The sequence below is a fragment of the Carassius carassius genome, chromosome 13 (genome assembly GCF_963082965.1).
Source record: "Carassius carassius chromosome 13, fCarCar2.1, whole genome shotgun sequence".
NCBI lineage: Eukaryota > Metazoa > Chordata > Actinopteri > Cypriniformes > Cyprinidae > Carassius > Carassius carassius.
The window spans coordinates 20,747,142-20,773,255 of record NC_081767.1 but is presented as its reverse complement, the minus strand read 5'-3'; the positions used below and the strand labels follow the sequence as shown (position 1 = coordinate 20,773,255).

The following is a 26,114-nucleotide window of genomic DNA, read 5'->3' as shown; positions in this document are numbered from 1 at the left end:
ATCACACAAGAGCAGGGATCCAGGTGGCAGAGATTTATTAGAGGGTTTCTCACGTGACGCTTGAACTTCCTTTTTCTCCTGTGTTTTTATACAGTATCTGCCACACAGTACTTCAGTTTACAAAAATAGACCCCTGGAGGTACGGGAAGAGATGGGATCACTCATCAGTAGGATTGTCTAACAAAAAAGCTAGGAACATCACTATGTTTTAATACTCCTCCCTTCACATGTTATGTTGAATTCATGACCTTTACGTTAAAAATGAGGTACAAAAAGACAGACACTCTCCACAGTGTCCCGGCCCGTTGACCTTCATTTGCCCAGAGCCTTGTCCAGGTTCGTCTTGATGGCATCCAGGAAGTCTGTGGTGTTGACGTAATGCTCGTTCAGCTTACAGCTGTGGTCACACAAAGACAAATGTTAATGACATCAGAGACATTAGCTAGAGAAAAACGCAACAACTGATCTAGGGCTAGTCCTTTAATGGAGGTCAAAGACATTACACTTGGTTCATTTTTTATATGCTCTGAGTAATATGCTGACTTACTTGGCGAGACCGTGAATGCAGCCAGCCAGATCCTTGGTCATCACTCCGCTCTCCACAGTCTCAACGCACACCCGCTCTAGAGTCTGAGAGAACCTGCACAACAATGGACAACCATTAACAGTTACACTTCGGTTTAAACATTACCAATATGACAGGAATGCTGCTACATTGAAAATAAAACTTCCCTTACACCCACACTATGCCAATTAAACATTACAGATGATTGGCAGTAATAAATGAGCTTACTTGATCAGGTCTGGGTTTCCATCAAGTTTGCCACGGTGTTCCAGTCCCCTGGTCCAAGCAAAGATACTTGCAATTGGGTTAGTGCTAGTTGGCCTTCCCTGTGTAATAAAGACAAAAATCAACTATGATAATTCTGATAAAAAAAAAATTATGATTCATTATTATAATTTTTGGCAGCACGTTCAGGCCCCACATTGCAGACATTTCATATGCATAATTAAAACTGGGATTTGCACCAATTTACTGAATAAAAACATATCTAATACCCTGCTTTTTGTATATTAACACTTAATACGTTTTATTAATTACAAAATATTAGAATTATAGTACATTATAAAACGATAATAATTACATTTACATTTAGTCATTTAGCCGACGCTTTTATCCAAAGTGACTTACAAATGAGGACGATGAAAATAGTGCCTTTTACCTTCACCCTATGCAATTTGGTTTTAATTCAATTCAATTTTATTTCTAAAGCACATTTAAATTCAACCTTTGTTGGCCAAAGTTCTGTACAAAGTAGAAAAATAAAATACAATAAAAGCAAGGTAAAAGCAAGTAAACATACACATTATGGAGAATTAAATGAATTAGAAATAAATATTCTACAGAAACGACAAATTGTTTTATGTTAAAACCTTGATGGATATAGGAGATCTAGCTGGTGCTGTATTCCTGGATTTTAGAAAAGCTTTTGAAACTGTAAATCATGAGATTTTACTTCCTCGGTTATTCAGTTTAAATTTTTCAACTGAGGCCATTATGTGGTTATCTCATTTAGAAAATAAAAAACAATGTGTACAGGTTAAAAATGCGACATTAGATTACAGGGATTATAACATTGGAGTTCCACAAGGTTCTATTTTAGGTCCATTATTGTTTAGTATTTATGTAAATTATTTAACAAATGTATGTCCTCCAGATGTCTTCTGTCAGATGTATGCGGATGATGTTGTTTTGCATGTACATGCAAAAAGTCACCAACAGGCTCCACAAAAATTGACAAACTATGAATCAAGTTGCACAATGGCTTATCAACTCATGTTTACATCTAAATAGTTTTCACCATTGTATCATAATAACTAAATTTTCTATTTTAAGTTGCGAACATGAGTCAGTTTGCTGATTTGGAACTTATTTTTAAGATCTTAAATGGTTTTGCTCCACCTGTTTTTAAGGATAACATAGATCAGATAACAGGACGATGTACACATGCTGGTATTAGAGGTGATTGTAACGTGCCATTAAGAAAAACTACCTTTGGTCAATTATCTTTTGCTTTTAGAGGAACACATGAGTGGAATAGACTCCCAGTAGAGTTGAAATAATTAAAACAGTTAACAGGACACTGTGGTTTCTCGAAAAAGCTGAAAATATGGTTATTGACCCATCAAATTTGTGATAATTTGTTGTGATTTATGGATATGGTATTGTAGTCTGTAATTTTGTGTTTCCATAGTCCATAGTTTATTTTTTTCTCCTGCTTGACTATTTTCTCCTTGTTTTTAATTTGGTGTATAAATATTCTTTGTTTATATTTTTTCCCTGTCCTTAACATCAACCTGCCAAAAGGGACAACGGACGAAAATTAGCCAGTGTTGGCTTAATCTGGCACATTTTACATATTTATGTATTATTAATGTGCTTTGTCCCTTATTAAAATAAAAAAAAAATCTAAATCAACAAAAGAGCAATTATATTCAAGTGCTATAACAAGTCTCTTAATGCTTAGTGCAGTACGCTTAATGCAGTACACGTAGCAAGGTTTTTTAAAATCATATAAAATAAAAAAAATAATAGGAAAAAAAATAGAGCAAGCTAGTGTTACATGCCTTTTTTTGCTTTTGTTAACTCTATAATAAAAAAAAAGACAGAATACAAAAATATTAGAGGAGCTAGAGTTAATTTGATTAATTACAAAATCCTTCAATCCTTCAAATCCTTTCAGTCCCCAAGGATATTAAGCAGCACAACTGTTTTCAACACTGATAATATTAAGAAATGTTTCTTGAGCATCAAACTAGCATATGATGATTTCTGAAGTAAAAAAAAAAAAAAAATTTCTGTTTATAATGTTTTTTATTATTTTTATATACACACTCAAGAAACATTTCTTAATATTATCAACGTTGAAAACATTTGTGCTGCTTAATATCCTTGGGGACTGCAAGGATTTGAAGGATTGAAGAATTTTGTAATTAACCAAAACATCCAATATTTAGAATTAATAAAGTAAAATTCTGAAATAAAGCAACAATAACTAGTGCTTTTTAGACCTATATTAAGGCCCTATCCCAATTCTACCCCTTAGCCCTTCCCCTTCCCCCTACCCCTCCGTTTCGCGCGTTCACGTGAAGGGGTAGGGGTGTCTCGATTCTCTTTTGGTTGGAGGGGAAGGGGTAAGGGGAAGGGCCAGATAGCCCTTCAAACGAAGATTTTTCGGGACCACACTTCAAACGCTACAGCGAACAAAAAGAGACATACATGTAAGCTTTTTTGGCATAAAGATTTTAACGAAAAGTAATTATTTGTTTTATGTTACATTCAATTGTGAGTTCATATTAATGGTCATGTTACTCAAAGAAATCTTTGCAAAAAATCACTTATATTTGCTAACGTCATTATCATTACAGACCGCATGATAGTGCCACAGCATATGTCTGATCAGGGCGATAACTGCCGTAGACTTATCCCCCCAATAATTAGAAATCGCTAAACCATTTTCTCAAATATTGTGTATTTCAGGGAGAGAGAGAGAGAGAGAGAGAGAGAGAGAGAGAGAGAGAGAGAGAGAGAGAGAGAGAGAGATGGAAGTTTCATGTATTCGCGTCTGTGCGTTTATCTTTTTAGAGCGAGTTTACTTAAAAATAGAGATTGAATCCTTATAATTTAAACTGTATTTAATAAAAGTCGTGGGGCTGCGTTGACAAGTTTATTTTCTCCTGGATGTGTGAGCTGCGCAATTTCCGATATGTGTGTGTGTGTGTGTGTGTCAGTAAGCAGCGCATTAATACAGAATGATAATTAAAGGCTTTAATGTACAACAGCACATCAGTATATGTGTGTATTGTAAGAGCTAGATGACAAATGATGGCGTGTGACGTCATGGTAGTGGTGTCCCAATCCTTAGGGGAATATTTTCTCCCCTACCCCTTGACACTCTGTTTCAAGGGACAAGGGGAATGGGTATAAAATAGAATTGGGATTGGGCCTAATTAAGGGGCACCTGCTCTTAAAAAAAGAACAATGATCAAAGGCTGTAATTCTTTCCTATCACCACAAGATGGCATAATGCATCTAAAAATCCAGTTGAGGAACCTCCCGGTTGCTTTACTTCATTTTCAGTTTAATGTTTTTCTTTCTTTTTTTTGTTTGTTACTATTTTAAATTTTATGTATCAAATCTACGTTTGTAGGTGGTTTATGATACATAGCAAAATAATAAAATACAAAAACAAACAAAAACCTTCTGGTGCTCACGATAATGCCTGGTTACTGTGCCGTGAGCGGCCTCGGCCTCAATGGTCTTTCCATCAGGACACACCAGCACGGAGGTCATCAGCCCCAGAGAACCGAAACCTGCAGACAATATTCGACATCCTTTAACCAGGTATTAAATGATTTCAAATATCCTCCTTTATACTTTACGTGCACTATTTGCATTTAAAAATCAGTACCATGATATTTCACTTTGCTGTTTACATAATCGTATTTGTTTAGACCATAAATAGTCTAGAGTATGATCATGACTTAATCTATGACTTGAAGTGCTAAAACCAAAAACTACTAAAATAGCTCATGTTGTAATTGGGTGCAATATGATAAAACAATAAAATAAGGCTGACTTTTCTTTTTTTTTAATAGACATTTTTCTGTTATTTACCCTGAGCAAGGATGTCAGACTGTACATCTCCATCGTAGTTCTTGCAGGCCCACACAAAGGCGCCTGATGACTTCAGCACCTGAGCCACCATGTCATCGATAAGCCTGTGCTCATACCAGATCTTCAGCTTGTCAAACTCTGACTTGTAGTTTCTATCATGGAATACAAAAAAGACAGTTCAGTATATTGCATTGAAACTGCTTTAGAAGAAAAGTATAGTTTCACATGTCACCGCTTTGACAGCATCTCAAAGCACTAATCTCATAATTACACAACACAAGCTCATACGGTGGAAGTGCGTAAATAAAAGACACCGATAAATCGTATTCCTCTCACTTCTCAAAGATTTCCTGGAATACGTCCTTGAATCTGCCGTCGTAAGCCTTCAGGATGGTGTTCTTAGTGCTCATGTAGAGAGGCCATTTCTTCTGAATGGCATACTGGAAGCAGCTGTGAGCGAAGCCAGTGATGGACTGTTAGAAAGAAACGAAAGACAGAATGTCACAAGCGGGGAAAAAAAGATGTTCCACTTTCACAATGGGGAATTCAACTAGGATTCGGAAACGCTGGCTGTATAGTTCCGAAGGGTGAGCAAAAATCACTCACTTCAAATGTGAAGTGGAAATGGTGTAAAAAATGAATTTCAGCACTATCAATTTGCAGCCTACAATGAACAGACACTTCATTCAGTCAAATCTCTTTTGAGGGGGAAAAAAGCCCACTAGCAGCGACACCTCTGGAGCAGCCTGAAGGCAGACACATCATCTGTTGTAAAGCAAAACAGAGCATTCTCTGACTACAAAGACTTCAGGACATCAGGCTTCACTGCATGTACATGAGCTGTGGGAGGTCATCTTTTATCTAGACTTCATCCATCCAGAGGTGTAAGTGCAGAACATAACAAAATTTGAGTCAAAAGGCCCTAATTATACAAACTTGGAATACACGAGACATTTTTCAAATTCATATTAACCATTTGCCAATTTATTTATTTATTTCAGTTAAAATTAAGAAGGTCCCAATAGGTATTGGAATTCATTTTTTTTTTAATGAGGTGAACACTAACACTGCTGGATACTGTAATACAGGAAGTGCAAAAGTCAAGAGGTCCCACAACCTTTAACAGATTAATTTCTGTCTTTATAAGTCTTTTGTGATTAGTGGATTTTAAATCAACTTACTTTTGAATTCACAAAAAATTATTTCTAACCGATCAAGTAGTTCAAAAATGAACTTCATTTTTGTGTAAATTATTTCATACACACTGCCATTCAAAAGTTAATAAGTTTATTACTTTAATTTGAAAAAAGTCTCTTATGTTCACAGACCGCTTTTATTTGATAAAGTAATATTGTGTAACAACTTTAAATGTTTCAATTTCAAAGTAAAATAACCATATTATTTTTAATATTTTGAAAATTATTCCTTTTACAACATACTACATTTTCAGAAGTCTTCAGACTCCAGTCTTCCGTGTCACATGATCCTTCTGAAATTCTAACATGCGGAATTGGTGCAAAATAAGAATTTCTTACAATGTTGAAAACAGTTTAAGTGCTGCATATATATATATATATATATATATATATATATATATATATATATATATATATATATATATATATATATATATATATATAAAAAAAATTTTAATGAACAAATTTCAAAAGAAGAGCATTTATTTGAAATGGAACAATGTCCTCACTGTTACTTCTGATCATTTAAATTCTTCCATGCTAAAACAAAATAATAATCTGAAAAAAAAAAAAAAAATAGACTGACCCCAACATTTTGAACACTGTTGTGGATGCGTGTTATTTAACTTTAGATATATGCTTTTAATACTTGAATACCAATTATAAGAAAATAGTTATTTTATATGATTGCTTATGTCTTGATACTCAGTGTTAAAAAAAATTAATTCTATGCATATGTGCACCGACCTCGTCAGTGTTGTACATTCCCATTCCACAGCCACCACCAGGGAAATCGAACACCTCCCACTCTTTGGCTTTGCTTCCATCGGCTGGAGAGAAGACTAATTTGAATTTGCCTGGTTGGCTCACAACAAAGTCTGTTGCTTTGTACTGTAAAGAAACAAGAGGATTGCAATTCAGCAGGAATAAGAACACATTGGGGGAAAAATAAAAAAACACCCAGATTATCCAAGAGAGCAGACCTGGTCACCGTGGGCATGTCTGCCAATGGTGATGGGCTGTGTCCAGCCAGGAACAAGTCTGGGAATGTTCTTGCAAATGATTGGCTCACGGAAGACAGTGCCACCCAGAATGTTCCTTATTGTTCCATTAGGGCTCTTCCACATGTTTTTCAGCTTGAACTCTATCAAGTGTAAATGATGACAAAGATTTACATAATGCATTTAAGGTTGTCAAAATATGAATTATCAGCTAATGTTGATTACTTCGAAATGGGTAAACTGTACAGCATGGACGATATATATATATATATATATATCAATATATCATTAGAGCAAATATCAACACAAAGTGTTTCTGAGGTGTGCCGTACCTTCGACCCTAGCTTCATCAGGAGTAATGGTGGCGCATTTCACAGCAACATTGTATTTTTGGGTAGCTAATGCAGAGTCGATTGTGACTTGGTCATCAGTCTGGTCACGGTAAGGAAGACCCAGGTCAAAGTACTTCAGCTCCACATCCACATTGGTCAGAATGAGCTGCACACAACAATTTTGTGTAAACAGAGTCAAACAACACAGATTAAATACAGTTAAGAAAGTCATTTGGTAATTTTATTTTATCCTAAAAGGGTGATGTAATTTTTCTACTTGCTCCTATCCCATCTTAATATTCAGTTTAATGATGCAGAAATGTTACACTTCCCCAATAAATGACTCTACGTGTGATCATTTAAACTCTGATTGAGCCGAAACACCAGTTATAATAATCTTGGGATTTCTATCATTGTTTTCCTGGCTATAAATAATAAGCCCATTCTGATACTCCACAGAATTGCCAGAATAATTTCAGCTCGTGTAACGTCACCATCTGCCATTTCTCTCAGGGAGGCAGACGTCCAGGCAGTGATAATGACCTCAACACTGGCCCTGCCTCTGCGTGATGCAGCCGTAATCTCCTAGTCTTCACGTGTAAACACTCTCCCAGTAAGCCTACCACACTGTCTTTTTAAAAAGGAGATCTGCGTAACATGCCAATCACTCCTCCAGCTCCATCCTCATCGGTTTAATTCTGCCAAGAGACGCTGTCACATTCCCTTTCCAATTTCCATCTCCTTTTGTCTTTCTACTCTTGTCTAACCCCATTTTCGTTCTGTCTGTGCCCGTCTAGGCTTCTCACTCTCCTGTTTCTCTCTTTCCTTTGGCCTCTACACCTTTCCCTCCAGCATTCTGTTTCTGTCTGTCCGTCTGTATGTGTGTGTGTGTGTGTGTGTGTGTGTGTCACCATTTTAAAAATAAACCAGACAGACACTGCTTCCCACCCCCCCATTTCTCTCACTCACTCACACACTTGGCATTTAAGCACCTTCTCTTTGATGAACTCCCAGATGATCCTGGTCATCTCATCTCCATCCATCTCCACCACTGGCTTCGACACCTTGATTCGTTTATCGGCATCTGTCAAATAAAACAAAAACATCTTTCCATGAGCCGATTTTTCTTTTCTTTAAGGGACTCTTTCTTCCCACTCATGAGACAACCGGAAATAAGTGGTTCCTCAAGGAGGAGGATAATAAAGACATATAAAGCCCCAGTGACTACAGAGTGTTTGCTTGTAGGCATTCCACGTTCTGGTTGCCCAAGAAACAGTCATGAGGTCACCACCACTAAAATGTAATTTTATGCAGACACTGACAACTTTTATGCTGATAATCTCTGTATTATGGATGGAAGAGCTTGTGTATAAACTACACCCATGTATAATTCATCACATCATAGATATATAAAAATCAACACCTGCTCTATACCACCGCAGCCATCTATCTGTGTTGAATGTACAAATGCTATATGGGTCTATACACTCTAAAATTGTCTTTCATAAAAAAAAGAAATGTTGCATGCATCTGCATCATCTTGTTAACACTGTGGATGGTCATAGGTATACATAAAACAGTGAAATTACAGTGTATGTTACACTGCTCTCTATAATCTAAACCAATTTTGTAATACGAGGCAATTCTTAAGATTATCATCTCTTACCACATCATACACTACCGTTCAAAGGTTTGATTGATGTCAGTAAGATTTTGAGCTCTTACCTCACCAAGGTTGCATTAGATAGATCAAAAGTGACATTGTCACAAACATTTTCAATTTTAAATAAATGCTGTTCTTTTGAACTTTTATTCATCATAGAATTCTAAAAAATGTATCACCATTTCCACAAAATAGTAAGCATCACAACTGTTTTTAACAGAAACAATGAAATAAAATAAATTGAGCACCAAATCAGCACTTTAGATTGATATATGAAGGATCATGAGAAACTGAAGTAATGGCTGCTAAATGTTTTTTTTCTTTTCTTTTTTTTTTTGCCATCACAGGGATACATTGATTTATATAATATATTTAAATAGTAAAGCTATTTTAAATGTAAATAATATTTCACAACATCATAGTTTAATTGCTTTTTTCCATCAAATAAATACAGACTCCGTGAGCATGAGACTTCTCTAAAAAAATTCAAAATAAAACACCAAGCTTTTGAATCAGCTGTTGACCTACTTATGAACTATACAATTTCTTGATATTTATATTCACAGTTTGCACTGTGGTTTTGTTACTTCCTGTTAGAACTTGACAGTACAACTCATCTCAACTCAAGTGTTACAAAAAATAAAGTCATTAGACCATGGTTATTTCACATATGTAGGACCCTTTAAACTTCAAAAACACCCTAGACAAAGTTTTGGACAATATGAGCATAAACCTTTTCTTAAATCCATTGAAGTAACTTGCAATAATCATTGAAGAACTGCAATTCCTAATAATGGCTAATAATCTAAACATCTGATAGAAAGACAATTAAAAAAATAATTAATTAATGAATAAGGGGCCGTTCACATATCGCGCCTAAAACGCGTGGAAAACGCTATGCGCGCCGCTTTCTCCTTCTTTCCAAAGTGCTCGGGCAGAAGCGCTCCTGAGGCGTCTGCCGTTGCTAAGCAACAATGACGCGCTCTCTCCATGAAGACGCAGAAATTTCAGCAAAGGATAAATGGATTTGCAGCACACAAAAAAAAAAAAAAATCGCTTTCAGTAGCTCTGCTACAAAATTTTTTTCAAAATGGCAATCCATATACAGCTACAGTATGATCAGCTGTTCCTTCATCTTGGCTGAGCTTTCAACATTGTTACGGGAAAGGATGAAGCTGAATGTTTAGTTCTTGTCACATAACGTGGCCTAATGGTTAGAGAGTCGGACTCCCAATCGAAAGGTTGTGAGTTCGAGTCCCGGGCCGGCAGGAATTGTAGGTGGGGGAGTGCATGTACAGTTCTCACTCCACCTTCAATACCACGACTTAGGTGCCCTTGAGCAAGGCATCGAACCCCCAACTGCTCCCCGGGCGCCACAGCATAAATGGCTGCCCACTGCTCCGGGTGTGTGCTCACAGTGTGTGTGTGTGTTCACTGCTCTGTGTGTGTGTGCATTTCGGATGGGTTAAATGCAGAGCACAAATTCTGAGTATGGGTCACTATACTTGGCTGAATGTCACTTCACTTCACTAACCTTGCGGCATTCTGAAAAGTTGAGATGTTTTTAACTCGATGCGGTGTGGACCGCGTCGCTTCCATTATGAGCGCATGTACCGCGCGCCTACATTGGAAATAATGAACTTGAGCGCGCAAAAGACACGACATTTGAAGGGCCCCTAAGAACTGCGGTCTTCTACAGTACTTCAAATATGCCGTGGAGAATCACAGAAAGTGACCAAATTCAAGAACATTGTTGCGGCATCTCTCAAGCAACGCATAAACACCGCTAACTTGGAGAATGCAGTGAAAACTCCTCTTCTCGCGTCTGCCCTAGACCCTCGGCACAAACATCTCAGATTTCTCGATGAAAACATGAGAGAAGTAAGAAAAATAAACTTTTTTTGAACATTATCAGAACATTTTCCTTGATGCGAGTGGTGCGGATGCAGCTGCCGTCACCAACGATGAAGAGGATCCGGCAATGCCCACTCGTCGGAAAAGGTTGAGCCAGTTCTTCAGCGATGATTACAGAGAGTCCAGCCGAGACGAGTGGGAACAGTTCTTGCTTCATCCACCAGATGAGGATCCCATTCAGTGGTGAAACGAAAACACGAAGCGCTTCACAAAACTTATTCACTTAGCACACCGTTATTTGTGAGTCCCGCCAACGTCTGTGCCGTCACGGCGCTGATCCACTTGTCCGTGCGACACTTCTGTCGCGCCGCGCTCCACTATATTCCTATGGGTGACGTCACGCGACTTTGTCGCACCTGCAAAGCATTCCGGGAAGGCGGCGCTTCATTTGAAAAAGTGCTGCGCGTCAAAAAGCTGGCCGATGCCCATCTTTATGCAAATGAAGTCCGTCAAACGCGGCGCGTCTATCCAATAGAAGTAGAGCATATGGAGACGGAGGGAAGTCTCTTCGCAGGTCACATCCTACTTCAAAAATGCGGGGAAACTTTATATTAGTTCCAGAGTACAAAATGGAGGAGAAACTGATTGTGGCTGTCGCAGGATTCCCTAATTTATATGATCCGACTTTATTGTCATATAGGGACAACGAGCTACGCAGTTCCGCATGGAGAAGGGTGGCAGAGGTCGTTGGAGTCCCTGGTGGGTTTTATGAGTTTGTATTGTGTTAAATAAAATGTTAATTGATTCATAGCAGACAGCATATGTACATCTGCAGAAACGGGTTCATATGCTAGTAGTATTTATGATAGCAGGTAACATTAGGATGGTTAGGGTTAAACCACGCCCATAGCGGCAAACAGAGGAACGCCCATCAACGTACAAATGTGGGGAGGCGTCGCGACACCACGCGACAGTCGTGTCGGACAAGTGGATCAGCGCCGTCAGAGCGCGTTTTCTCCCCGATCATGTTTACATGCCGTATTTCTTAACAAGAACATGTATAACAATAGAAAAAAAATGCAAAAAAAGATTTGCTGAGAGTTTAAAAGTTTCAAAGTGTAGGCTACGTTCTACAATAGCCTAATTGCTGCAGGCTGCTTTACGTTTTTTCTTTGTTCACTTTTTTTTTGGCTTTTAATCTGTACTTTTGTTTGTTTGCACGCATTGTTAAAGGTTTTCAGCTACAAAACACGATGTGTAATGTTCAAGCTTATTGTGTGTAAGCTTGTTAAAAATGACGGAAACAATAAATGTTGCTGAAAAATAACGTCTGTCTCATTAAACTTAATTTAAATAAACGAATATTCGAATATTCGTTTTTTGTGAGCTCAAATAGTCGAATGTGATATTTGCAGAAAACGCCCATCCCTAATACCACCCACTCCGGCTTGCTGCTAAAAGAACCAATATGTAGCAATATCATGTATTGAATGTCATCTTTAGTGTTTCAAACACTTTTGTTATGCCACTGCTTTCCACTAAAACAAGCAAGCAAGTAGAGGTCATCTCCCTCTCCCCTTTTCTCAAGTGGGGCCAAAGAAGAGGAAGGACGGGGAGGGGCATGGAGGAAATCAAGTGACTTTGTTACACTTGCCAAAATCCTGCTCCTAGAGAGCCACTGCATCTAAAGAGCCAGCAAAGCGGTCAAAAACAGTTAAAGATGCCGTCAATAAAACTTGGCATAATCACATTTATAAGCACTGTAGGTAACAAATTTTCCATACACCACTGATGTAACACACTGTAAAAAATTGCTGTAGTTTCTACAGCAAAATTTTACAGAATTTTACTGTATAAACATTTTACAAGATGCAGCTGTAATTCGCAATGCATTATGGGTCAAATAAGGTTTTACAGTTGTTAACAGTATATTTCCACGTCAACTATAATTCATTTACAAGAAGCAGGTGTTGTCACTATAGTTCCTGCTTTTTACACTAACTTACTGTAGTGTGCCATTATGGGATTGCGCGCACATCATTCTGAAACCCAGCCGACTGGAGCAGCCCGAGAACGATTGAAGATAAGAGGCTTTATTCATAATTCCTGGTAAGTTCACTTTATTATACTTAAATAAATATAAAAGGATATATTTCTTAAGTTAATGTATAAGCGATTTCATGTCACAATAGACTCCTATCCTGACATTTAGACAAGTGGCCTTGGTAACTTATGTGCAGTAAACTGGGAATTGCTATCATAGCATAGTTACGCCAAATGTTCGATTTTTGGAAGTACAATTTTCTTATTGAGAGCATTTAAAAGTAGTGTTTACCTAACTTAAAATAAAGCCCAATGCGAACGATTGTCATAGCAACTACTATTTATCGAAATAACTGACAAACAGCAAAATTTGAAATTTCATTCGTTCAACTATCCCATATTGACTCGACGCTACTATAATAAGTGAAAGACATCTTTATATGCCCGAATGGACAAGTTAGCCTGATGTAAAAAAAAAAAAAAAAGAAAAGAAAAAAGCCAGAGGAAGCATCGAAACGCGAGACTGATTCTGATTATATTAACCTTTCATTCAACATCAAAACAAGCTTAACCGCACACAAACTCACAGAAAATACATGAGGTAAATGTTCAACTGTTGAGTTTATTCATAACATAAGATATAAGAAGCATCACAAGTGAGCTGTTTTGCTGAGTATCACGATTGCAAATACATAGTTCAATAAACAATTAGTTAACAAGTTACTTACTTTTTTAGACACAATATTAACTGTTGTTGTATATCACCAACGAATATAGTTCCAAACAACGATCAAAGCAAAACTATTTTGCTCATTCTCAAATCAAAACTCTCCAAACTTTAGCTAAATGATTCATCTTTTTGAACGGATCGGTTCAATGAATGACTCAGTTGATTCTCTGATTAAGTTATTAACTGCCACCTAATGGCGGATTAATTTCAGGTTTAATAAATAGCATTGCATTTTTCCAACATTTATTAATTGTATTTTCAAATTTCATGTCATTACACAGTTGTAATTTTGCACTGTTAATTATTTAATTTGATTGGTGGTACAGTTCTACAATGTAATATTACAATTTGTATTATAAATTATATAATTTATAATAGTTTGTTTATTCTAAAATATATGCCTTTTTGGGTGTTAATTTTGGTCTCATTTACAGTACATAATGCTTTAAAGAAATCACAAGATTATTTTCTTTATGTCTTGTAGGTGCTGATGTGGAGAAATGTTAGATGCTTCAAGACTCTGAGGCTGATTTTAATGTATTAATTATTTAAATAATTTGATAAACTTGTAATTTAGATTACATTTTATATTGAAATACTGCATTGTAGGTTACATTATTGCTTATATTTATTCATTTCAGGTCCACCCATTGGCTTTTGACTATTTAAGGGTCAGATGGTTGTGAATTCATACCTCAACATTGTGCGTCCCGGGAGCAGGCATCTTTTGCACACATTATTTTTTTCAAAAGGTAACAAGTTTTACTTAAGTAATTTCATTTGCGAAAAAGGTTACTTATTTAAAGGGTTACTCCACCACATAATGAAAATGTAGTCATTCATCACTGTTAACTGTTAATGTCGTTCCAAACCCGTAAAAGCTATGTTCGTCTTCGGAACACAATTTAAGATATTTCAGATGAGAACAGGGAGGCTTGCGTCTGTCCCACTGACTGCCAAACAATTAACAATGTCTAAGCCCAGAAAAGTATGAAAAGAATTGTCAGAATAGTCCATCTGCCATCAGTGGTTCAACTGTAATTTTACAAAGCTACAAGAATACTTTTTGTATGCAAAGAAAACAAAAAGAACAACTTTATTCAACAAAGTCGTTATTTTTTATTAGGTCAGCCGCACCACACGGATACGCTGTTTTCGTTCAAATCAAAGCGTAAATAAACATAGAAAGCGTGTCCATGTGACCCAGCTGACACAGAACAGGCTATGTAGTGTGTGTCCAACAGATACTCTCCAAAAATGGCACTACACTGATGCAGAGGAGACTAATTGTTGAATAAATCCTTATTTTAGTTTTCTTTGCATACTAAAAGTATTGTCGTCGCTTCATAACGTTACGGTTGAACCACTGATGGACTATTCTGATGATGTCTTTCATACTTTGTCTGGGCCTTGACAGTGGTATTTACTGGAGAGTCTATGGGACAGTCACAATCTTCCCGGTTGCATCCAGAATTTCTTAAATTGTGTTCCGAAGACGAACGAAGCTTTACGGGTTTGGATGGAACGACATGGAGGTAAGTGATTAATGGCAAGATTTTCATTTTGGGGTGGAGTAACCTTTTAAGTACTGGTAAATGCTGATTGTATTGTATAAGTGGCATTTTGACATTTATTTTATTGAGCTAGTTTCATTTGATACATAACTTTATCCTGATGCTTTTGCTTGTGTTTATGTGCAGATGTTTTCTTGGAATCACAACACTCACTGGATACAAGACAGACACATAGAGGCAAAACAAGTGGAAAAGTCTCAGAGAAGAGGGACAACCCTCATGTGTGTGCTCATCTCAGAAAGTTGATGGACTTTCAGTATGTATTTATTAAATTGTCTTTTGCAGGAATATTCTTAATTTAATAGAACATAAGCTCAAACAATTAAAATTAAAATTTGTGATTTAATGTTATTGTTCCTTTTCTTTAAAACATTTTTTTTACCAAAATTATACAAATTCTGTTGATTGACCTTCATTTTTATAGAAAGTTAATGTTCTACTCTAATTATGGCTTTTTTTAAACAGTTATTTGTGACGCTATGCTATTTTTATGATAAGATTTAACTGTTGAAAGACTGAAAATTTTATTTTACCAGTAAAAGCCTTGCAATGTCTTTCTGCCAGTTTTAATAAATACTTATTTGCAACATCATTGACTTGGTTTTTATTCATTTGTAAATGTATTAAGATAGAGCTCATGATAATGCATTTATATCAGTATTGTATAGTTTACTGTTAAAATTATTATTTAAAGCACTTTTATTGTTAAATTATTACAACATCATATTGTATTCAGGGGTATTTACAGGATTTTATTGGCAACTTTTGTTGCCAGTTAAATACTGTAATTTAATGAAATTACAAAAAAATGCTGTAAAATATATTTACAGGACTTTATTGGCAACTTTTTTGCCAGGTAAATACTGTACTTTAGTGAATTTACAAAATATTGCTGTAAAATAAACTACTAGTAAAATTCAATGTTACTGTAAAAATACTGCAAACTACTGTATTTCACATACAGCAATTAACTGTAATTTGCTTTGCAGTAATGTCCTGTAATCCATTTTACAGCAATTAACATCATTTTTACAGGATTTTATTGGCAGCTTTTTTGCCAGTTAAATCCTGTAAATTCTACAGTACATTTTTTACAGTGCACTTCATAAACTACATCTTCAATCTATTTCAGCAGCCACAGGTCATGTCCATCAAGTCAAAGTTCAAACCCTGTGAACATTTTAATCAAGTTGAATTGCAGCATGACGTATGAAGACATGTTTTATGCAACACATACTAATGCAAGAGCCTTATATAAAAGATACATGAGAGTATTTTCAGCAAAGCTAAGATATCACCACCACTGCAGATAGCTTATGTTTCCTCTAATATTTCTCTGAAATCTCATCCCATGGGAAATAGAGAATCTGCTAAGAATGCTGAACAAGGTCATGTGATCTACAATTCAATGGCCTTGGGTTATTCTTATTGGCTATTGAATGCGAGAATAAAATAGCACACTGCCACTTTACTCCTACACTACTGTACAATGGATGATACTCTGGCAGTGCACAAGAACCCAGCTGGTGCCATATGACCTATTTTCAGAACTTTTTCGAAACCCATTTAAACACAAATAGTACCTTTTAAACTACCATTTACTTTAAATGCAATAATGCTTAACTTAATTTAAATTTGTTAGTCTGATGAAGAGCCTGCATGCTGGAAATGACACCTGTGTGATAGTCTCTTAATACATTTTTGTATTTTTGGAGCATAGGTCCGACAATTTTTTTTCTGTTTCCATTATAAATTTATTGCTGTGGTTGCAAAGCTGAATTTTCAGCATCATTACTCCAGTTTTCACAGTGTCACATGATCCTTCACAATTCATTCTAATATGCTGATTTGGTGCCCAAGAAACATTTCTTACTATTATCGATGTTGAAGCAGTTGTGCTGCTTTATATTTTTGTAGATATGTTATAAATTTTTTCAGGAACTTTAGGTAAACAAAGTAAAAAAAAAACTAAAAAAAAAACAGCATTTATTTGAAACAGAAGTATTTCACAATATCATAAATGTCTTTACTCTCACTTTTGATCATTTTGACAAATTTGTTTTCAAATAAATAAATAAAAATAAACATACATACAGCCGTGGCCAAAAGTTTTGAGAATTACATAAATATTCGTTTTCAAAAAGTTTGCTGCTAAACTGCTTTTAGATCTTTGTTTCAGTTGTTTCTGTGATGTACTGAAATATAATTACAAGCACTTCATACGTTTCAAAGGCTTTTATCGACAATTGTTTTTGCATGACATTTACATGACATTTATGCAAAGAGTCAGTATTTGCAGTGTTGGCCCTTCTTTTTCAGGACCTCTGCAATTCGACTGGGCATGCTCTCAATCAACTTCTGGGCCAAATCCTGACTGATAGCAACCCATTTTTTCATAATCACTTCTTGGAGTTTGTCAGAATTAGTGGGTTTTTGTTTGTCCACCCGCCTCTTGAGGATTGACCACAAGTTCTCAATGGGATTAAGATCTGGGGAGTTTCCAGGCCATGGACCCAAAATTTCAACATTCTGGCCCCCGACCCACTTAGTTCTCACTTTTTTTTTTTCCAGATGCCCCAAACAATCGGAAAGGGGCTTCATCTGAGAATATGACTTTGCCCCAGTCCTCAGCAGTCCATTCACTTTACTTTCTGCAGAAGATCAATCTGTCACTGATGTTTTTTTGGAGAGAAATGGCTTCTTTGCTGCCCTTCTTGACACCAGGCTATCTTCCAAAGTCTTGGCCTCACTGTGCGTGCAGATGCGCTCACACCTGCCTGCTGCCATTCCTGAGCAAGCTCTGCACTGGTGGCACTCCGATCCCGCAGCTGAATCCTCTTTAGGAGACGATCCTGGTGCTTGCTGGACTTTCTTAGACACCCTGAAGCCTTCTTTACAAGAATTGAACCTCTTTCCTTGAAGTTCTTGATGATCCTATAAAGTGTTGATTTAGGTGCAATCTTAGTAGCCACAATATCCTTGCCTGTGAAGCCATTTTTATGCAACGCAATGATGGCTGCACGCGTTTCTTTGCAGGTCACCATGGTTAACAATGGAAGAACAATGATTTCAAGCATCACCCTCCTTTTAACATGTCAAGTCTCCCATTCTAACCCAATCAGCCTGACATAATGATCTTCAGCCTTGTGCTCATAACATTCTCACCTGAGTTAACAAGACGATTACTGAAATGATCTCAGCAGGTCCTTTAATGACACCAATGAAATGCAGTGGAAAGGTTTTTTTGGGATAAAGTTAATTTTCATGGCAAAGAAGGACTATGCAATTCATCTGATCACTCTTCATAACATTCTGGAGTATATGCAAATTGCTATTATAAAAACTTAAGCAGCAACTTTTCCAATTTCCAATATTTATGTAATTCTCAAAACTTTTGGCCATGACTGTACATACTGACCTTAAAACGTTTTAGCAGGAGTTTAAGTATTTAGTCAAAAATATTTAATGTCTTGTTACATGTTCTGCACCATGGCTCCTTGAGCCACAGTATTTAATTGCTGTACCTCCAGGTAAACTGGCGGTGCAGCAAAGACCTTTAAAGTTTATTTAAAAATGTGTCATTTACACACTTAAATCATTCCAAATCCACAATGAGTAGAGGAGTAGAAGGCTAACAAGGAATAAAGGAAAAGGCAAGTCAACCCACATGTATCTAAGCCTCTACACAAAGCATGTGGTCAGCATATCACATAGCAAGCAATCACTCCCACATGACCCTCTGATTTTCAGACACACTTGCAAACATAAGCATACACTTGTGCTCCACACTTGAAGGTCAGTAGTTAAAAAAAAATCCATGAGGGGAGTATGTTCAAATGGAGTCCTCACAAATCATTTGGGCAAATTTTCTTATAATCTTTTCAACTGACGATCTACAAAAGTTGCTCCAGAGTGACCCAGAGAGAAAGTGGCTTAAATTAGAATAGATTTTATGAAGATGCTGAGCTATGGAGTTACTAAAAATAAATTTGCAGACAACGAAACAGCCACTTTTCGGTTGTTAATATAGGTGCGCTCAATCAAAACAGTTGCATTCAATCCTTCGCTGCCTGTTCACTTGGAACCTCAGACGAGGTACTAAAAGTACCAGGTACTGTACCCAGTGGAACCCCCCACCACCCCCACCAAAAGTGAACCGTGCCGTACCATGCAGTAGGGGCGTGAATCGGCACTGGTTTTACGATTCAATTCGATTATGATTGTCAACGATTTTATTCATTTCAATATCACAATGAATCACCATTATATCAAAGTTATTTTGTGCATTTTTATTAAATTATATAAGCAGGCTACTTTTTAAAATTATTATGTTAACTACTTAATATTAATTAATATATAATTAATTATTGTTAAGAATTAAAAGTAAATATAGTTTCAAAACATACAAGCAAATATAAATAATAAAAGGTGGGAAAAGAGGATTATAAGTGATAAACAAAAAGCATTTTCAGTATCTGGAAGGGCTTTAAGAAACAGAAGTGTACAGATAATCATAGCAACCCTCTACACACCTTGGCAATAAAATTGCCATTGTCTAGTAAATTCATTAGTTTACACACACATACATATATACACACATATACATACACACACACATATATATATGCGTGTGTATATCTGGGTTCCTCATATCTTGCCCTGTAGGGCCAACGCGCTGCAGAGTTTAGCTCCAACCCTGATCAAACTCACCTACCTGTGATTTTTTTTAATGATCTGAAGACATTTATTACCATGCTCAGGTGTGTTTGATTACGGTTAGAGCTAAACTCTGCAGAAAAGTGGATCTCGTGGTACAGATTTGAGGATCCCTGGAATATATGATTCCACCAAATCAGCTTATCTTTGTAAAATGGCACAGCTTTTTAAATCTTAGCTTCTTAATCAGTCAATCAAGAATTATATTATGATAATTAAGCACCATTTAATGATAGAACTATAGTAATTAGAACTAAAACTTGGTAACCATGTATGGATGCATATTTGTTCTTTTAACTGAACTAAGGACTAGTGTGATGCTTAAGATATTGTTGGTCATTCAGGGTTTCTGTAAAAAAAAAAAAAAGACAATAGTAATTATTAATAAAATATATTACTACTAATAATTTTACTACTATACTAACAATAAACAACTCACTAAGGATTAATGAGCTGCTAGTTTCATGAATATTAAATCACGTTGTCAGCATTCGTTCACACTAATTTGCTGAAATCAAAACAGGCACGGTAATAAATGAGCACCAGCCAATGAGATTGCGTTTGCGCATTAGCTCAGCCCACTACAGGAGAAACCGGCATCAATGTTGCAAAGTCTGTGATTTTCCCGCAGAATTGGGCTACTTTAACACTGTTGCCGCAGATTGTTTTTCATGTCCGTGAGTTTAAGCGCCCCTGATAACATGATATTTAGCCCCTAAAAAGGCTAATTTTACCAGTGGAACCCCTTCGAAACGGGACTGGGCTTGTTTTGTGTAACAATTGGGTGGGTTTTGTTGAGAAGACCTGGCAACCCTGAGCGGCATATCTTGTGCTTGTTCTTAAAAACTGAATAATTCTAAATGAACTCATGTTATATTGACAGAAAAATACAACAAAGTGACGGCAAGTCACATCTTCACACTAGAGTTTACGGTGCGCTTGATTATTACTGATGAGATCATAGACACTGGCAGCTTTAATAGACTGCATTCACGCACAGATCTATTTCCACATATCAGATTATGTTTTGTCCTGTTCTGAAAACATAACTGCCTGTTTTACATCAATTTTGTATCATTAAAGTAGATGCAAGTGCACTTAACCGCTACCGTGAGCTTCAGGACAAAAAAAAAAAAAAAGCAAAGCACATGTGAAAGTTGTCAGTATGTGAGTTTGGTGCATCTAATACGCAGTGCTTCTCACAGGTATGAAATATACTTGTAGTGGTAGCCGGATGGAAAATCCTCCCATTTCCCACAGCACAAAAATATTCTACTACATGTCACAAATAAATGTGTTATTTTTAACAATATTTTAATTTATTGAAATTAATTTTAATTACATAGGCTACTATGACAATTAGTTAGATAATAATATTATGCATTATTGTATTAATTGTAAATTATGCAAAATTACAGCATTTGAATGGTAGAGTCTCCCTCAGTGAATGGGTCACAGATTTTACTAGTAAAATCTATATTGTATAATAATGTCAAATAATGTTCTTAGTTTTTTTCTTCCCGTGGGGAAGCATTCCAGGCAGAAATAGTTTACTATGAATGAAGTGGAAATTAAATGTGATACAATTAATTGTGTAGCCAAAATATCAATAATGCCCAGAAAAAAAAGAAAGAAAAAAAACACACATTAACCCATGAAATATCGGCCATGTCTCTGCAGTGCAGCGCAGTGGGGACGTCAGCGGGAGTAAACAGTTCTCGCACACACAGAACGAGCAAATTAGTGATGGGAAGTTCTGATCATTTTACCGACTCGGACCTTTAAGTTTCGTTCAGCAAAATGAACAAATTTTTTTTTGAGTCATTTCGTCCATTTGATCAAATATAATTAAAATGTGTTACTTCCCTAACATGTCTACTAGTACTTATGCAAACGTTGATCACACTACAAACAATACAAAATTATAATGCTATAATAAACAGAAAAGTAGGGCTGCACGATAAATCGCATGCAAAACGACTGTACAACTGTACAAAAGGAGTTATCCTGGCAACAAATCTGTGTGTATATTCTTTTTTTTTTTTTTTGTCTTTATGATTTTAAGTGTACTGCCTTAATGTTTGTATTGTTTAATAAAAAAATATGTATAAAATTACTGTATAAAAGTCTTTAACCTATCGTTCGTTCTTTTGTCAAATGACAGCATTGGAGAGAAATTAATTTACAAGCTTACTTACAAACGGATGCATAGTTATTATCATCATCATCATTATAAATTATTTACTCTCACGGTTTCTCAAATTGTAGCTTTTTACTTCTTACAGTTTATAAATGTGTGAATTTCTGTCATGATGGTTATTTTCCATACACTGAATGTTGTAACAAAGGTAATAAAAAGTTGGTTATTATTATTATTAAGTCTGTTTCCGGCTCAAGGCTGAATTGGAATTGCTTATGGGTCTGTCACATGATGGAACAACTCGAAAAACCCAAAGAATCGTGAGATGAACTAATCAATTCTCTTTCCTGCTCAAGACTGCATCGACTGAAACAGGTGAACTACTAGACTAATTCCAGTATAGAACCTATAGAATATTGCACATGTCACTCCCTGAGACGACTCGTTCTTCCCGTGTCATATTAATTTGTTCAAAATGAACTAATCGTTCAAGCATGACCCAGCACTAGAACAGATTCAAAACGAGGTAGAGGGGAGATTTTCCTCTAGTTAATCTATCGTGGATGCTTGCATTATTTTGGCCGTATAAAAAAAAAGTATGAGGATAAAATAAAGCTAAATGTTTTTCCATGCCCAAGTAAAGTCTATGTATGGGAAGCATTGAATAGTACTGCATTCCAAAGGACAGAAATTAAAGCATATCTAAAGTAAAAGATTAAAATAGCTGCGAGTGGAAACACTATCAAGCAATAGGCCTACGCACATGTGTCACAGTGCATATTCAGTGCAATGAAGCCCGCCGCGTTTGTCTCTAGCGCACACACATAAGAAGGAAAAAGCCAAGCTCCAATTTTAAAATAGAGTGCATTTTTAATACCTGCATGACAAGCGCGTATTCGAATGATGTCATAGGCTATAATCGATTATGGTCTATTACTGCATCGATGCAGAATCGTCTACATCCACATCACAATGCATCAATGCAACAATTAATTTCGACTCCCCTACCTTGAAAAAATGGGGTTGCACTGTCCCTGTGCTGGGTAGGTATATGAGGGGGTTCATCAATTGTATTGACATTTGTACTGAGTTACAAAAAAATTTAAATAAAAAACTACCCAGCACCTGGATTTAAAAAAAAAAAAAACTCAATAAAATGACCCAATAAGCTGAACCCAGCATTTGGGTAAAAAAAATAAAAATAAACAAACAAAAAAAGGATTTACCCAGCATTTTTTTAAGAGTGTAAATAAAACAGGCTAGATCAAAGTAAGTTATTTTTAAGAAAATGTCAAAAATGTTAATAAATGAGAAGTGTGGGCTTCTCGACTCTCTTTACAACCCATAAAACCTCTTGGCAAAAGTCGAATCCAACCTTGTGACTTTAATGAGAAAGAACATGCAAGTAGCCCATGCTTGGCATGTGCCTGAACTGATGTCAGCAAAGCCATCCTGAAATGAATGTTTGAAACAAGACTGCTATGCATCGCATAAAATGTGGCTGTCACTTCACCTAGGCTTATATTATAAACTCAATGAAGGGCCCATAATCACCCAAAATGCCTAAGGGAACGAGGCATCCTAACACAACCATTCATTGCCAAAGTCTCACGCCTTCTTATAAACTTGGTAATATGAATGTTTTAATGTGGTATGCCTCAAGCGCAAAAGGTTGGTTCTGTCATCACATGTAGTCATTCGGATGTGATGAATGAGTCCTGGTGTTAATTAGAACCAGCCCAATCAGAGTAAAGGTGACCTGGAGGACACCGAGGGCTGGTGTATGCCAAGTAAACCACCTACATCTGGACAATCCTCCATGACAACTGATTGCTTGTCACAGGGGGCAGCTAGTGTCAGGACATGACACCACTTCATTCACAGCTGTACGTGAGGTACTGCCTTTCAGAAACCCCGCGCTTCAAAGTGACACCCTAAGATACATGTTTCAGAAGATAACCCACAATCTATCAGTGAGTACAAACGTTAGTACAGTTGCTGCATCAAACAGGCCATTTAAATCAATGCAGCCTCCATAACAAGTAGGGCATATAAAACTAGGGCGAATGAAGTGCTATAGTTTCGTAGACAAATATCATGTTTAATAAATCAGATAACGTGGTTGTTGGTCATTTAAATCTTAACTGTCATGATCTGCACTCATCAATAGTAAAATAAGAGTCCGACCAGGCCGGCTGACCTTGAAATGATTCCATAACGCAGAACAAGCAAAACACAGACAAAACCCCACATGAACACTCATATAATTGGTTACCGAATCATTTCACATCACAAAGCGGTTCAGTTACATGTTTATAATTGCATTTGCAGTAGTATTTTCAAAGCGAATGGTTTCAGAAGTCCGCAATCCTTGTGTGCAACCCATTCAGAGGATTCATACGCTAAAAATACACTCAAATAACTCTTATTTTTCGAACGTGCTATGATGTTAATAAGACAGGATTTGCCTTTAAGAAACGTAACACAAGCACAGTGGTTTAAATGCAGCTATCATGCCGTTTTATGTTGCTCCTTTTTTTAAAGACATTGTATACGCGAACAAAGGAGCGCGACCGTGTGATTCCCGCTCTGCGCTTACAACGTCACCGAGAACATAACGCTGTGCTGTGGCGCTACTGAAACCTAGAAGAGATGGAAATATGCAAGTTGGCGAACTGAAAGAAACACAACAATCTGCAGCCTGCGTTTTCCGATACAAGCATGTGGCAGGGAGATTTCAATGTAAAAGCCCATCGTATCAGGTGTTAACCGGTGTTAAAGCATTGCTTAATGCAGCTTTATTGGCATATATATAGACAACCGTGGAAGCGGAAAACTCACAGTTCCTCTGTTGCAAACTCTGGCAAGAAGCTGGAGCAAGAACGGCGGGGGTTTTAGAAAGAGTGGCGGCAGCCCTAGTGAGAGAGCTGAGGACCTTCAGGTAACCTGCCATGTTTTTTTTGTTTTTTTTTTGTTTTTTTCTTGCCGAGAACACTAGAGCTTGCTTCCCGACTTCACTCCGGTCGAAAGAAGGGTCGAATGAATCGGAGCACACAGCAATAAATGTAGCTCTTCTCCGCCTCCGTTTTAGGGCCGACGTCACCATTACATGGGGTAAGGACTAAAAATCATCGATGCGGTGAATGGCCAATCACATTCCAATAAGCAACACATCGATGTTCCAACCGGTTTCTTTTGATAACGCACATTTTGCACGTTCCCTTTCATTTTCAGTTAACCCTTCACTGGCGACAGGGGATATTTCCCGTTTTTTTTTTTTTTTTACTTTTGGTAAATGTCTCCATTTCAAATTCTCAAAATAAAAAAAAAATACTTAAAATTTCAGAATTACTTTCATTGAATATCAGCCTGTAAAAAGTGATGGTGTTTTATTAGTGATTTTGGCATAAGTCAGACTATCTAAACGACACAGAACAGGCAGATAACCTCTTCACATTCCGTTGTCTGGTTGCTGAGCAGCCCCGCTAATTTTAGACGGGTTGGGTTACCATACTGGGTGAAAGGATGGAATTCTGCGCATGCGTCGTAGAGCTACTGCAGGCCACTTCAAGGTGCTAAAAGTTTGTCTTGAGTCGTTAAAAGTTGAGTTGTTGTATCCCTTTAAATTATATAAAATAATAGTGTTGTTGACAAATATTTTTATACGTTTTATGTTCTGTTTCAGATCAAATATTGTGTTATGCAATTTATATATGTAGCCTATATAATTAAAAAAGTAAGATATTTAAGATTACACACACACACACACACACACACACACACACACACACACACACACATTTATTAACACTCAATACTTGCTGAAATTAGACAGTGTTGACAGTATCAACGTTCTCTGGCTCTGTGACAAATAAATCACCATTTCACAGTCTATTATGTCCAAAATCTTTGAAAAAAAAGTAGACTGAGTAGGAAATTCCATAGCCTTTCCAGTTTACATCTGCATTGTTGTCATGACTCATGTAAGTCTTATCTATTTCATTTTCTAAAATTCAGCATGCAAATATTGCTCCACTGATCTACATCTACACAGCTGGAACAGGTTCACTATTGAATTACTCCTCTGTACTTATAATTTTGAACAGCGGAACAGCGAGGTACTGATGAGAACGTTCTGTCATGTGGTTACAGTTTAGGGCAGAAATAACAATGTGCCAATAGACAAT

General features: G+C 36.7%; 1 protein-coding gene across 1 annotated transcript; it reads right to left on the bottom strand.

Moving 5' to 3' along the window:
• Positions 1-18: 18 nt before the first annotated feature.
• On the bottom strand, positions 19-24,996 carry LOC132156077 (isocitrate dehydrogenase [NADP], mitochondrial). The gene is made up of 11 exons (XM_059564914.1): positions 24,769-24,996; positions 8,200-8,291; positions 7,208-7,373; positions 6,858-7,018; positions 6,622-6,765; positions 5,015-5,151; positions 4,679-4,830; positions 4,262-4,374; positions 794-891; positions 548-640; positions 19-397 (listed from the first exon to the last, which is right to left on the bottom strand). Exons 1-11 carry the CDS (start codon positions 24,878-24,880, stop codon positions 313-315), a joined length of 1,353 nt encoding a protein of 450 aa, XP_059420897.1. The 5' UTR covers positions 24,881-24,996; the 3' UTR covers positions 19-312.
• Positions 24,997-26,114: the final 1,118 nt, after the last annotated feature.